Consider the following 14,492-nt stretch of genomic DNA (forward strand, 5'->3'; position numbering starts at 1 on the left):
TTATAAGTCAATTCTTAACTTCCATCTAATTTTACAAAAATATTTGATCATTGTATATTTTAATATGTAGTATTTTTCAAATAAAATCGTGTATTTCAATTTTGTGTTCAAATAATATTCGTTCTATGGTGTTAAAAAATTTGTTTAACTACCTTTCTCCATTTTTGTTTGCCCCCCCCCCCTAATGGGTGAAACTAGAGTCGGGCCTGTAAAATGGTATAAAAATTTATTATTGTCTGTTTAAAATACCATATACACTTTTATAAGAGATTTATGTAAAACGAAAAAATTATTTTAAAGAATTAACGGAAAAAATTGGGAAAAAAATTAAAGAAAATTTAAAAAAAATAGTGGAAAAAAAATACGAATAAAAAACAATGCCACTAATATTGAGGGAACAATGAAATTTTTTTTAAAATCTACCTTAGGCCACTTCCAAACACGACGTTTTTTCAAAGCGATAAATAACAAATTAAGCTTAATAGATGTGTGCTTCCAAACCAAACGATTTTTTCATGCATACGATTTTGCGATTATTTTAATAACAAACTAGCTTGATTTTTTTTAACGATTAAATGGCGTCTGATACAATTGAAATGAAAAAGTAATTTTTTTTAACGTTAATATTCAATAAATGAAATGATTTTAGAGGAAATTTTGTATCTGAATTGATAAATTTTGTAGATGATCATGACGATTTATGGAACCAATCTAATGATAATTATTTTAATAGATTATTAGTAGATGAACTATGGACTTTATGTGCTAAAAAGTAGAACAAGACTTTATATTGAAAATATTGACTATTTTATAATAATAATTTTTAATTAACAGACTTTTTAATTAGATACTATTTATTAGTAAGCATGGAATATGAATTTTAATAATTTATATCTTTATTTAAATAAAATTATTTTTTATCCTTTATTATTTACCAGGCTTGATTCATCCCCAAATGTCTGTAAATTAAAATGGAAGAATTTGAGGGATTCTTATTTAAAGGAAAAGAGAAAGAGAGAAGAAGTGCATTCAGGGGATGCTGCTAAAGCTAGCACTCCATGTAAATGGTATGATTCACTATCATTTCTTACTACTTCCACCACACCAAGAAAGACACTAAATAATATCACAGATAATATAGAGAATGTATGACCTGTAAAAAGGGCTAGAGTAACAAAAGACCCAATGGAAAGATATTTTGACAAAATGTTAGAAATTGATAATGACCCAAATAGATTATGGTGCCTGTCTTTGGTTGATAATGTAAAGAAGGTGCCAAATGAAGTTAAGGAGGCCATGAAAATTAATGTGCAAACTCTTATTTATAATTTTATAAATAATATTATAGTAGAAAATGTTGATGTTTAAATAGTTATGTATTATATACACATACAAAAGTAATTTATTAATTTATATACACATACAAAAGTAATTTATTTATTTAATATATAATGATAAAATGTTAAATTAAACATATATTTAAGAATTAAAATAGTCTTTAAATAATTCTCTAATTTCTCTTGAATTAGAACTTGAAGCATTTAAAGATCTACTGATCCCTAAATTTTCGGTAATAGGTAAAATATTAGGTGTATATTCTTTTTTATCATAATCAATAATAATATTATGTAAAAGTGTAATTGTAGATATAATTTTATCAGCATTTTCAACTGAACACTCTATAGCTTTAGAAAGTAGGGCAAATTTAGCAGTAGCTATGCCAAATGTGCATTCAATGCACATTCTAGCACTACTTAATTTATAATTATAATATTTTTTTCTTCTGGGCTGGTATTCTTCGTAGGATAAGGTTTCATTAGATAATTTTTTATTGGGAAGGCTAGATCAGCAATAATTACATGTGGAGCAATGATATTATTTGGCATAGGTTTAGGGGGAGGAATATAAAGTGTTTGACTTTCTAATTCTAAAATAATTAAAAATTATTTATTAACGTTAAAAATTTACTTAGTTTGATATAAACTACTATTTCTGAAAGTGCCACCATCACTTTGTTTCCCATAAGATCCTACATCTATATATATAAATTTGCAATTACTATCTGCTAAACCAAGTAACACTATAGATTTGAAAGCTTTATAATTATAAAAAAGGGTTCCAGATTTTGCAGGACTTTTTATTCTTATGTGCTTACCATCCAATGAGCCAAGGCAGTTTGGAAATCCATGTTTTTCAAAATATTCTTGGGCAATCTAAAAATATATTTATATCTAAATTTATAATACCTTCTCCCAATGTTCTCTAGTTGGAATTGGCATATGAATATCTTTTAAAGTTTTCCATATAGCATCACATACCTCTGGAATGTTAGTAGCAATGCAACTTTTGCTTATTCTGCTACTATAAGATAGTTGTGAATAATTAAGGCCCGTTCTTAAGTATCTTAAATGTTGTATATATATTAATAACTAAATATATTACCTTAAAGTAACAAATAATCTGTTTTCAGGAGATATTGTTGTTTTTGCATTTGTTTGTTTATGTATAATTTTAGTTTCAATTTTGTTAAGTATATAATAGTAAACATTCCTAGATAATCCAAGATAGTGAAAGAATTGCGAATCATTTAAATTCTCATTTAAATTGATATAGATCATATACAGATCTCTTTCTTTATAAATTATACTTACTTTTCGTTTTTTTTTATAATGTCTCATAATAAAATATCTAGTTATAAAAATCATTTTTAAAAAATCAGCTGTAAAATATAAATCGTTGCTGTTTGGAAGTAAAAAATATTGCGAAAAACGTGCCTCGGAAAAAGTTTTGAAAAAACGTCGTGCTTGGAAGTGGCCTTAGCTTTTTTTATATTATAAAAAAACTTTATTTTTCAAAATATGCAAAAATTTTATAGAATATTTCGGTAATGGTTGAGTGAGAATGTTCAATAAGCCATGAATATGGAAATAATTTTTAAAAATTGATATAATTTTATAAATAAAATTTTATTAATTCTTTTTAAATAACAAATATATCAGTTAATTTAATATTTAATTTCTATTTATTTACTCTTTACTTAAAATATGCTTGGATACAAATCTCATCATATATATGCCAACTTTTTATTGCTGAATAAAAGTAAAAATATTGGAAATTATGTGAATGTAAATTTTGCTCAAAACACATTTCTTCTTCAAGTGGTAGCAGGCTAAAGATAAACTGTCTAAGAATGATAAATGCTCGCTCGAGCAAAAAATGATGATATTTTACTTCTAACATTAACAGAACATGCTCCGACCACCTAAAATTTTGTTCACAAGATTCAAATCTATTTCTATTTTAATGAAGGAATGTTCATGAATACTTGATTATTTATTATTTATATTGTTAAATTTATTGTATTTTAAAATTTTATTTAAATGATTGTGAAATAAAAAATTTGCAATAAAATTTTTTTTCAAAACTGTGGAAAGAAATTAATTACCTGCGTAAGTAAAGAATTATTAGGACTCAGTTTCTCTCTAGTAGAAATTATTTGGGGAGGTTTATGATATTTAAACCTAACCAAATTACGGGAATATCAAATCCTTATGACTTCCAAAGCCTTTCAAATCTGCCGCTATGACCATTTCCCTATTTGCTGATTTGGACAATAATTCCTCTAATTTTAGAATAAGATCTCCTTTTAATATTAAATCACTATAGCATAGTATAACGGCCATTATCTTATCCTTAATCACAACAGACTTAATACAATACAAGAACACCAGCACCATTTCTATGGCTAAATCTTAATTGAAGCGTATATGCACATTTTATTTTAATTTGCAAATTGTTTGTTGAATGACACTAAATCGCACATACGCTTCAATTAAGACTAAATCTTTGACTTTCGAATCTAATATTAGAGTTCATAGTCATATCCATTATATTATCGTTAAATCTTTTCATGTCTTGCGCAGGTAATATCAACCTTCCTACTTTTCAATAAATCAGACGATTTCCTATTCTCTCTCGATAAGTTTTTCCCATCTAAAGGACCCTGTTCTCTCATTATGGATAGTATAAACCAAACAATTACTCTATTTTGGTTTTTTTCATTTCAGCTATTCTATAATTTCGATAAATTTATATTAACTAAAGGGAAGCATTGTTATAAGAAAGCACAATTCATGTTTAATTCTTTAGCATTTTGCGCAGATAATTGTCTGTAAATTTTGGAGAAATTTAAACTATTTACAGAATTATATAACACAATAAAAATTAAATACTCAATCAAAGATGATTTTTTGTATATAGTATAATAAAAATGTTTTAAAGAAGAACCCAGTTTGGAATTGAGAATAATCTAGATATACCATAAAATTTAATTAGCATTCGGAAAAAGGAACATTATAATAATCAAATTTGAAAATACATTATAAAATAAATATATTATTTAATTTATATCATTAGATAATAATAAATTTGAAAATATATTTCCATATATAAATAAAACTTAATATAGTGAATGAATTCTTATCTCAGCAGAGAATATGAAACTGATGTAAGATAGAATTATATTAATTGGCATTCTTCGTCTAAGGTAGAAGCCTTTATTTGCATTATCGGTTTTCGATGTAATGTGATGCGATCCTTAAAGAAGGCTAGAGCGTGATGGCCAAAAGAGTGTTGTAGCAATTATTGGTGTGAATAAATGTTTGGGAGAAAAAGAAGAATATTTGGAAGATTTCATAGTTTTAGTTGGCAGGAGCGAGTGGGTATACACAGAAAAATTGAGATTAAGAATTTACCACTCTTCCATGGAATCTTGGACAAATTATCAAGACATTTATCATATGCATTACAAAGTCTAGTTGTCTCAAGGTCTTAAGGAATTCCAGCAGATTTCAAGGCACGAGATATAGTGTCATAACATTTTGTATGTCTTAGGAATCTACTTCTAAATCGTTTTCAATGTAATGAGAGGCAACAGTGACAACCTGGCCGGGGTAGGAGACAAATGCCTCCAAAATATATTGGCATTTTAGGGGGGTAGATATTAATTTTTGGGAGGTAGGCATTAATTTATGATGGGTAGGTATTGATTTTTGAGAGGTAGTTTATCACTTGAATTATATTCTTTTTGGATCCAATAATTGATATGATATGCTGTTTATCGTAGATTTTATTCAGACAAATCAAATAAAAAGAGATCTATCTATTAACAAAACTAAATTCTATTTGAATTTTAAGCCTTTTTATTTATTTATCATATTATTTTGCAATTTTACACGTAAAATATTAATATTATGCTTATTTGATAATTTTCTAATAGAGGTTAATAATATATAATATATTTTAATAATAAATTTCAATTCCTATATATCAGTTAAGAATATAATAAATCATTTAAAATTTTAACAAGATCTTCAATAGGTAAGCAAATTTTAACTATATTCTTTATTTAATAATTAGCAAACATCCAAAGTAGAATTGACGATTCCCAAATTATATTTTATTCTCATTCAATGATCAATCCCAATTGAGACCCAAGCGGTTTTAATAAAAAATATGACTAAAATTTAAAATATATATAATTTATTTATTTTTTATTGAATCCCAAAATTAATAACATTTCCTTACTGTCATCTCACCTAATGCGCGTCGATCAGAAAGTATAATCTATCATCAAATAATCCTTCAACCCTAGCACTTGAGGACAATGCAATATTAAATTTAATATATATGTTTTTTTTATATAAGAAAAATCTTCAAAAATTTTCTTGTGATTATTTTTAGATTTAAAAAAATGCGTCCAAAAGATTTTTAAAAATATTATTTATTTCAAAAAAATCATTGATAGCAGGTGCCTTTTTGATGTGTCTAAAATTATAATAGTAATAGTTAAAAATAAATTATGTAGGGGATAAGTGGCATAAATGGTCATGCTTGCTGACTGTCAAGGTCAACATCCTTTAACTTTTTATCTAACACTAAAATTGTTTAAAATCTGAAAGGATTGAAATAAGTATTTTTTTAGCATGTTTTGATAAAATTTATAGATGAGTGGTTTTTAAACAAGTTTAACAATCAGATAATAATTTATAAAATATTGAGTCTGATGAAAAAATGAAAATTTAATATTAACTATTTACTATTTATTATTTTTATTTTATAATATATGTAATTGTTGAATAATATCTCATGGCCAGTTAAAACATACCATGTTTGAACTGGGCCAAAAAATATTTTCAAATAAACTCATCCTGTTCAAAAACTATTATAGATACAGTTTCATTCAAATTTTATTTTAAAAATTAAAGACTGAGCTGTACACATTGATAAATTTGTTTGATATTACTTTCATTCCTTGTTGATGATATTAGTCTTGTTTAATGATAAAACCTTCAAGTATACAATAAATTTACTAATTCAAAAGTAAGGCGCTAAAGCTACTGCTACTAAAAAACGCGCGCTAAAGCTACTGAAAAAACGCGCTATATTACTTTAACAACACTGATTATAACCAACAAAAAATTAATTGAGTTTTCTAGCTTAAATAGGCCTGTAAATAAAATTTTATTATGAGATTATAAATGATAGCTAGTTATAAGATTCTTTTTATTAATATCACTATAGCATCGGGGTTTGGCAAATATCGCGGTCGAAGGCCACGGAATTTTTTAGGGGGTTGGGGTAGATTTTGTAGGGGGGGGGTTGGCTCCATCAAATTTTCTTCCATGTAGACGTTGTGTGGCAACCTCTCGAGTCAACAAGAGTCTGACAAAATGAACATGAGTATAGTATAACCATGTCATAATTATGTCTGAGTTCGATGGCATGTCGTGGCTCATCATTTGTGTTTTTTTATATTTGAATATATGATTTTTCCGTTGTCGATAATGTATTCTAATTTGTATAAAATATCAATCCTATAAATTTCAGATAATTTAATAATTAACTATTGAGTTATTTCTAATTTATATTCTAAAACTAGGGTTTGGTAAGAAGTAAATGCTTGTATCCGAAATACGATACAAGATATTTTTATATCTAGTATTATTTAAGTGAAATTAAAAAAGTTTGCACTTGTACCCTAAATACTTTTTAAAAATGAGTATAAGTGTATCTTTGACTATATAATATAATATATATAATTTTTCATTATTTTTTGATATATTTGAATGTTTATTTAATTTAAATAGTCAAATATAAATCCGAGTTAGCTATTACCAATAATTATCAACATCTTAATGATATCTTTCTCAATTATTAATTTGTTAAAATCTTTAAGGATTATAATCTTCTGCTTCAATGCAACATCAGTAATAGTCTAAAAGATAATTCTAAGGAATATACTAATGCAATATATCTCTTAGCAATATCTATTGATAAGCTGCAGGGCAAAAATAATTGTTATATGGAATTTTATACCAATTTTATTTACTATAAAAGAAGTATACTTGATTTATTTCAAACTAACTATGTTTTTGCCTACCACTTGTTTTGGCTATCGAAATTGGATTAAATAAAAGATTTGAAAATATTTTTAATTTTAATTATGAATATAAATTGGCTTGTTAGTTACCATTTTAAAGCCTTATTTTAAAATTAAATGGATTGATGTTGTTCAATTAAGCACATTTTAAGGACAAGGTTAATGCATTTGACCAACCTACATATCCAGTCTCTTTATTGGTGACAATAATTATTAATAATATACCATCTAAAAATAAAGAGGCCAATGAAATTAAACTGGAAATACTAAATCATATTAAAGAAGATTGAAATATAAGTACATCAAAATTTTCTTTATTAAATATAACACTATTTTGCCCTCTTCACTTCCAGTTAAACTGCTATTTAGCTTTGCAAACCTTGTCAATAAGCAAAATAGGGATTTGAATTAATTATACTAAAAAATAATGATTATTTATAAAAAATTTTAATGTATTTATAGGATTTTTTTTATATGAATTACCACATACTCCTCATAAATTACTTTTATAAAATTTATAAACAAATTTTTTAATATAAAATCATAATTGTAATATACACATTAGAGGTGAAATGGGCGGGTTTTTAGGCAGCCTGACAACGTCCGCCCATATTTTGGACGAGCGTGTTCAGGTTTTCTAAAATAGTTCATTAGATGGGAAGAGAGGTAATGAGCGCCAGGGTTTAATTTTTAATATTATCCTCGTAAAATGACCAGAACAGAATTTAATTTATTATAGATAGTTTTATTTAATAATATTTTATTATAGTGTTTAATTAAAAATTCACTAAAATAAATAAATAAAGAATCTCTATATTACACATTATACATCTTATATGAAAAATATATTATGAAATAAATATAAATAAGGTATTTTATTTAGTATTATGTTTTAATTTGTTTAGCACAATGTCCAAAAATATAAGGTTTCATATTATGTCATTTTAAAATATCTTTTTGAAGTTTTTTTTTCAATTTTTTTTAACAATTATCTATATCTGGTATTTTATTGAACTTTCAATATTTGTATCGTAAAATTAAAAATTTCTACACTTCTGACTAAAACTATATTATAATTATAACGGATTGAGGGAAATAGTCTCATTACGCTCATTGCCGAATTGTTTGATTCAATATTTCTTCAGAATTAGTAAGATAATTGCGAATTTAGCATAAGATATGTTAATAACTACAGTGGTCTGAACTGAATCGGGATAAGCAGAATATTTACGATACAATAATATAGTTAACTTTCAACCCCCATATGTTTACTGAAAATATGGTTTCAGTAGTATTAAAATATCTTCTACTTAAATATAATTTTATATCGGATATTTTCGGGGATGTAAACTTGATTCTAATTAAGTTAAATGAGGTTCCAAAAAAACATGGTTTTAATAGTATTAAGAGATTTAGATATTTCTACTTAGATATAATCTTATATGTGGTAAGATTTCGGGAATGTAGATTTGATTGTAAGTAAGTTAGGTGAGGTCTAATACTTCCAACAATTAGATAAGAACTATACTAATCGAATTATTAATTTCATAATGAATAACAATTAAACTATTTAACTGTAGATGTATAATATTTCAAGAAACTAATAAAAGAGTTTCAAACATATCTTAAGATAAATTTATAGCAGTGATTTTTAATTAATTGGTTAAGTTAGTTTGGTGTTTTAGACAAAATAGAAATCAAAATTAACATAAAACGCGTATAGTTTGAATTATAATTTTGAATATAATTTTAAAGAGGCTGACAAGACAATAATCAAAATAGAGTCATGCAAATTTCTACCTACTTAAATCATAATTATTTTTTATATATAAGAAGACCATTTTCTATCTCCACTCTTGAAAATATACAAAATTCCAAAATTACTAAGTCTTTTGGTATTGTAGATAATAATTATGATAGGAACGAGATCTTAAAAAAGGAGCAATTTATATATAATTTATAGGGGTCTTCGGCCGGATTTACGTTCATAGATTTATCTTCTACTATAATTAATTGTCATATATGTGTATTGGCTAATAAAATAATATCAAAATAACACAAATCTAGAAACAAATTCAAATACATCACCCTAAAACCAATTGAAATCCTTTATTTTAATCTAAAAACTTTTACATATCTTTTAGATTTCTTACCAAAAAAATTAGAAAAATATTTTCACCAAATTCATCCTTTGATTATGCATAATAAAACAAATTAAAAAATAAACATTAAATTAATTGGGAAATGCACCATTTTTCAAAAATCAGCGCATAAATGAATGTTGTTCTGTGTATTAGGTTTACTTTTATTCTAAGTAGGATTATCTAAATATTTTATAAAATAATTATAAATAGAATACCTCATTTCTAATATAATATGATGCAATAAAAAAAATAAGTTATTAATTTATTTTTAAATATTTGTGCTAACTTCGAAAAAGGGGGGGGGTGCTTTAGCACTTAAAGCATTTAACTAGAGAACCCCTGCTGTAAGTCTAACGCTAGTCGTAACCGTAATCTCTTTTTGTAATGTTTATATGATATATATTTTTCCTGTGAATTTAAATAACTGTCTATACATTAGTGTTTTTAAAAAGCCCAATTTGGGTCGACTTTTAAAAGCGGCCCGATTAAGTTAGCCAAAATTATGCTATGTAAGCCTCAAGATGTTACAAATATAAGTCCACACCCTTCTACCATCTTTATCAAGCGGAGAGGGGGGGCGGGTTAGAAATTGTTTGCTTTCATTTTTTTAAGGGGGTTAAAGAGTAGGCATTTAAGGGGAGCAGTCTGGGGGTGGGATGAATTTGTTGGAGGGTTATCTATTAAATTTTATAAACCTATTATAATACAAGGATATAGCTAAACATCGATCAAATCTATATATTGAATACAATCATAGATATTATTTTTCAAATAAAACAATTTCTGGATAATTTTCTTCTATTATAATAAGCTTAATTTAAAAGAGTTAGACATTCTATCACCAAACTCGTATTTATGCTAATAATATATTTAAACATGCATTCATTGTAAATGGGGGTTTTTAATTGAATTCGTGTTCTAAAAAATAATTCCTTTACATTCATAAGATAGTTGGTACTAGAGTATTAATAATTTAAGTTTTTCCTTTTAAAATTTTGAAAGGAGTACCATTATAATTAAAAAGGTGTAATAACAATGTGAATATTGCAGTAGCGAAATTTTTTTAGGAGGGTAGGTATAGGTTTTTTAGGGGATGTTTGCATTCAGTGAATATCCTATTAAGAGGCTGTCTATGATTAAGATCTCCAGGCACGGATAATATTATTTGGGCTAAAATCTTAATAGGGCATATTTAAATATCAGCCCGAATGGGGCTTTTTAACAATACTATTATACAGTATATAAACACCACATCACTACGAACCAAATAATCAATTGGAAGCAAGCGTTTTAATATCAAACAATTTTTGGTTACTGTTTTTAAGAAAAGGTTCAAAAATTTAGGTTTGGTTCAGCTCATTGTAAAGGTTTATAAAGGTTCTTTACTGTTTGAATTATTTTTTAAAATTATTTTTATTGAAGCTATGCCATCGTATAATGATTTAATTATGAATATCATTTTTTAAAATTTTTGCTAGCACTTAGGTTAATATACAGTAATAATATGATTTGTTGTAACACATTTTCACAATGTGAAAAAACATTCTTATATAGTTAAATAACTTTCCATAATAATCATTAGTAATTCCTTTAGTTGTGACGATATCTTTGTCAAAATTAAAATAATGTAGTATCAATTTGAGCCAATATCGGAAAATATCTGATATTGTAAAAACATTTTGATAAAATTTTTAAAAATTTTTGATATATTTTTTTAAAAATTTTTTTAATAATAAGAGTTTTTATTAATGAAGATTAACGTCAAAGTTATGAATCGAATATAATTTTTTTATGTTTTGGACCCAAATTTAAGTGGGAAAATGAGAATAAAAATTTTCTAAGATTTTTAGAAAAATTTTTTTTAAAAATGCATTGTAAATTTTTTTTAAATTTAAAGTATTATTACAATATATTAATGTTACTTTTAGTTATCTAAAGAATGGAAATCAGGATAAGATATTTGATAATTTCTTAATAAACATAAGTGAAAGAAAATTCGAATTTAGGGTTTTCAGATAATTCCTATTTATTTAATATTTTTTTTTGGTTTTAAAATTAAATAAAATTTAAAATTTAATTGTTGTAGTTGCTTTTATCAACCTAAAATGACGCATACCAAAAATCATCGAGATGTGCCACCAACCATTCTACCCATAACGGAAGCCCCTACACAAACTTGTTGAGAAAAATACATCCTTTTTTAAAAAAACTTTTAAAAACTTGAAAAAAAATTTTGAGAAAAACATTATATTTTTAAAAACTTCTGGTAACCTATGCACAATAGGAATAAGTGGATTGAAAAAATTCACAATAATAGATGGGGCTTTTACTGCGATAAAATTCAAGGCATACCTGTATGAATTATTAGCATTTTTACCATCAAATTCATTACTTATAATGGAATAGATCAAATTCTCCTAAACCCAATAACCGAAATGAAGTTATTTCAATTGTTACGAGTATTTTAGGCAATTATTTTACATATAATTTTTCAAATTTTTATTCTCACACCATAAAGTTTATTGAAGAGGGAATTCGATGCATTCCTTTAATTGATTGAATTTGTAATTGATTTATATTGTGCAATATTTTATTTACAAAGAATAAATAAATAATAAATGGTTTTTTTTATTTTGGTGTTTCGAATTGATCATAAAAAATTCTAAACCAAGAATTATCTGAAAACCCTAAATTCGAGTTTTCACTCATATTTATTTAAGAAATTATTCAAATTTCTTATCCTGATTTCCATTCTTTGGATAGCTAAAAGTAAAATTAAAATATTGGAATAATTCTTTAAATTTAAAAAAGGTATTGTAAAAATCTTAGAAATTTTTTTTTATATAATATCTTTTAAAATTCTTATTTTTCCACTTAAACTTATGTCCAAAACATAAAAAAACTATATTCGATTCATAATTTTGACGTTAGTCTTCATTAAAGTTTAAGAACTTTATAATTAAAATTTTTTTTTTGAATTCTCATTTTTCCACTTAAACTTGTGTCCAAAAAAAACTATTTGATTCATAACTTTGATGTTAGTCTTCATTAAAGTTTAAAAACTTTTAAAAATTTTTAAAAAATTTAATTTATATCAAAATGTTTTTTACAATAATTATGGAAAGTTATTTAACTATATAAGAATGTTTTTTCACATTATGAAAATGTGTTACAACAAATCATATTAATACTGTATTATTAATTTATAAAATAGATAAAATTAATTTATTTTTATTATAGGTATATAATAATTGTTAGAAGGGGGGAAATTCTTGCACTAACGTCGATAATAATATACGAATGGTATAGAATTTATGATGATACAATTATAATTTTATTTAAGTTTTATTAAACTATTTTCTTCTAGATTCAATGATTAATCAATGTATACATAATATAGTTATATATATACTTGGTCAAATAAATTAATCGGTAATATGTTAAATTGCCGCCTCAAATAACATTTAAATGGGCATGTAAAATCAAATAAAATAAATTGATGAAATTAACGCCTTAGTGAGTAAAAAATAAACATTTCTTTACATATCAATTAAAAATAACAATGCACTAATTAAAATATTAAAAATAATAATAATAAATTATGTATGAGATGTTATCATGGAAAAATAACATTGAGAAGTCGATATCTGGGAAAAAGAATTAAATAACAATAATTAGTATACCAAAAAATCAAATAAAAAAGGTGGGGAGGGGTCAAAAAAGCTATCCATAATATTTTTTTCGTAATTATACCCATAACTTAGAGAGATATAAGACAAGTATAAATTACACTATATATGGGCTAATGTGACGGGGTCAAAATAGCTATCCATAATAATTACTTTTAGTAATTATACACTTAACTTAGAAAGGTATAAATTACACTATATATGGGCTAATGTGGAGGGATCAAAATAGCTATCCATAATAGCTTTTTCGTAATTATACCCTTAACTTAGAACGGTATAAATTACACTATATAGGGGCTAATGGGGAGGGATCAAAATAGCTATCCATAATAGTTTTTTCCTTATTATAACCTTAACTTAGAAAGATATAAGAAATGTATAAATTACGCTATATATGGGCTGATTGATATAATATAATGGTTTAAATTTATTTATTATATTACCACAGGCCTAGTATATGTATTACTTTAAAATGCTAATTATTGTTATTAAAATTAGGCTTAATTTAAAGTTCAACAACAAAAAAAAAAATTTAAAAGCCTTTAAAAGCCTTTTTGGCTGTAAAAAAATGTGATTACAAAATTTACATACATGTAAATACAAAATTCTCCATATACATGCGTTCTTGTCTAAAGTATCATTCAATTTCGAGGAGGAACAAACGAAAAATTTCTTTCTTCTTTTATATCGAGAATAATCAATCTTTCTTTTGACAAGTGTCTCTTCGTCTTCAGATCCATACCAGGCCCGCGAAGGTCGTATCCAAGCTTCTTCCACACCAGCTGCCAATAAGCTGCTGCCCCTATCCTCCACCATGTTACAAGGGGGGAAACTCTTGCACTAACTTCGAGAATAATATGAGAATGGTATAGAATTTATGATGACCAGCGTCTACATGACAGGATTTTCACTGGATGCAAACCCCCTTCAAAAACCTTTGCCTACCCCCCTAATCTCTCCCTATTATTATTTCCACCTTTTTAATTTATTGATACTCTTTTCAGAGAATTTATAAAGGATAACTTAAATGAATCTATCTCTCTACTACCAACTATCGATATTTTTTGAATATAAAGAAATAAAGAATTTATTTTTTAGATAATAAATTCAATTAAAACCTTCATTTACAATGAATTAATTATTATGGAATTATGGCTGACATATCTTAACCTTTTGAATTACATTTAAAAGGATAGCACAAAGTTTTATTTGGAAAAC

General features: G+C 25.4%; 1 protein-coding gene across 1 annotated transcript; it reads right to left on the bottom strand.

Annotated features, from left to right (window-relative positions):
* Positions 1-1,479: 1,479 nt before the first annotated feature.
* LOC135925367 (uncharacterized) lies at positions 1,480-14,090 on the bottom strand. Its single transcript, XM_065460649.1, has 5 exons — positions 13,892-14,090; positions 3,535-3,751; positions 2,247-2,403; positions 1,969-2,213; positions 1,480-1,840 (listed from the first exon to the last, which is right to left on the bottom strand). The coding sequence occupies exons 1-5, from the start codon at positions 14,088-14,090 to the stop codon at positions 1,480-1,482; spliced, it is 1,179 nt and encodes a 392-aa protein (XP_065316721.1).
* Positions 14,091-14,492: the final 402 nt, after the last annotated feature.

Source organism: Gordionus sp. m RMFG-2023, chromosome 1, assembly GCF_954871325.1.
Source record: "Gordionus sp. m RMFG-2023 chromosome 1, tfGorSpeb1-WG-v2, whole genome shotgun sequence".
NCBI classification, from domain to species: Eukaryota; Metazoa; Nematomorpha; class Gordioida; order Chordodea; family Parachordodidae; genus Gordionus; species Gordionus sp. m RMFG-2023.

Bases quoted from the DNA above. Each gene is read 5' to 3' on its own strand.
- LOC135925367 (XM_065460649.1), bottom strand. From the start codon at position 14,090: ATGGTGGAGGATAGGGGCAGCAGCTTATTGGCAGCTGGTGTGGAAGAA. The intron at 3,752-13,891 runs GTATATGGAGAA...GCTTCAATTAAG, and splicing joins TACTTTAGACAAGAACGCAT to ATTTAGCCATAGAAATGGTG. The intron at 2,214-2,246 runs GTATTATAAATT...ATATATTTTTAG, and splicing joins CTAGAGAACATTGGGAGAAG to ATTGCCCAAGAATATTTTGA.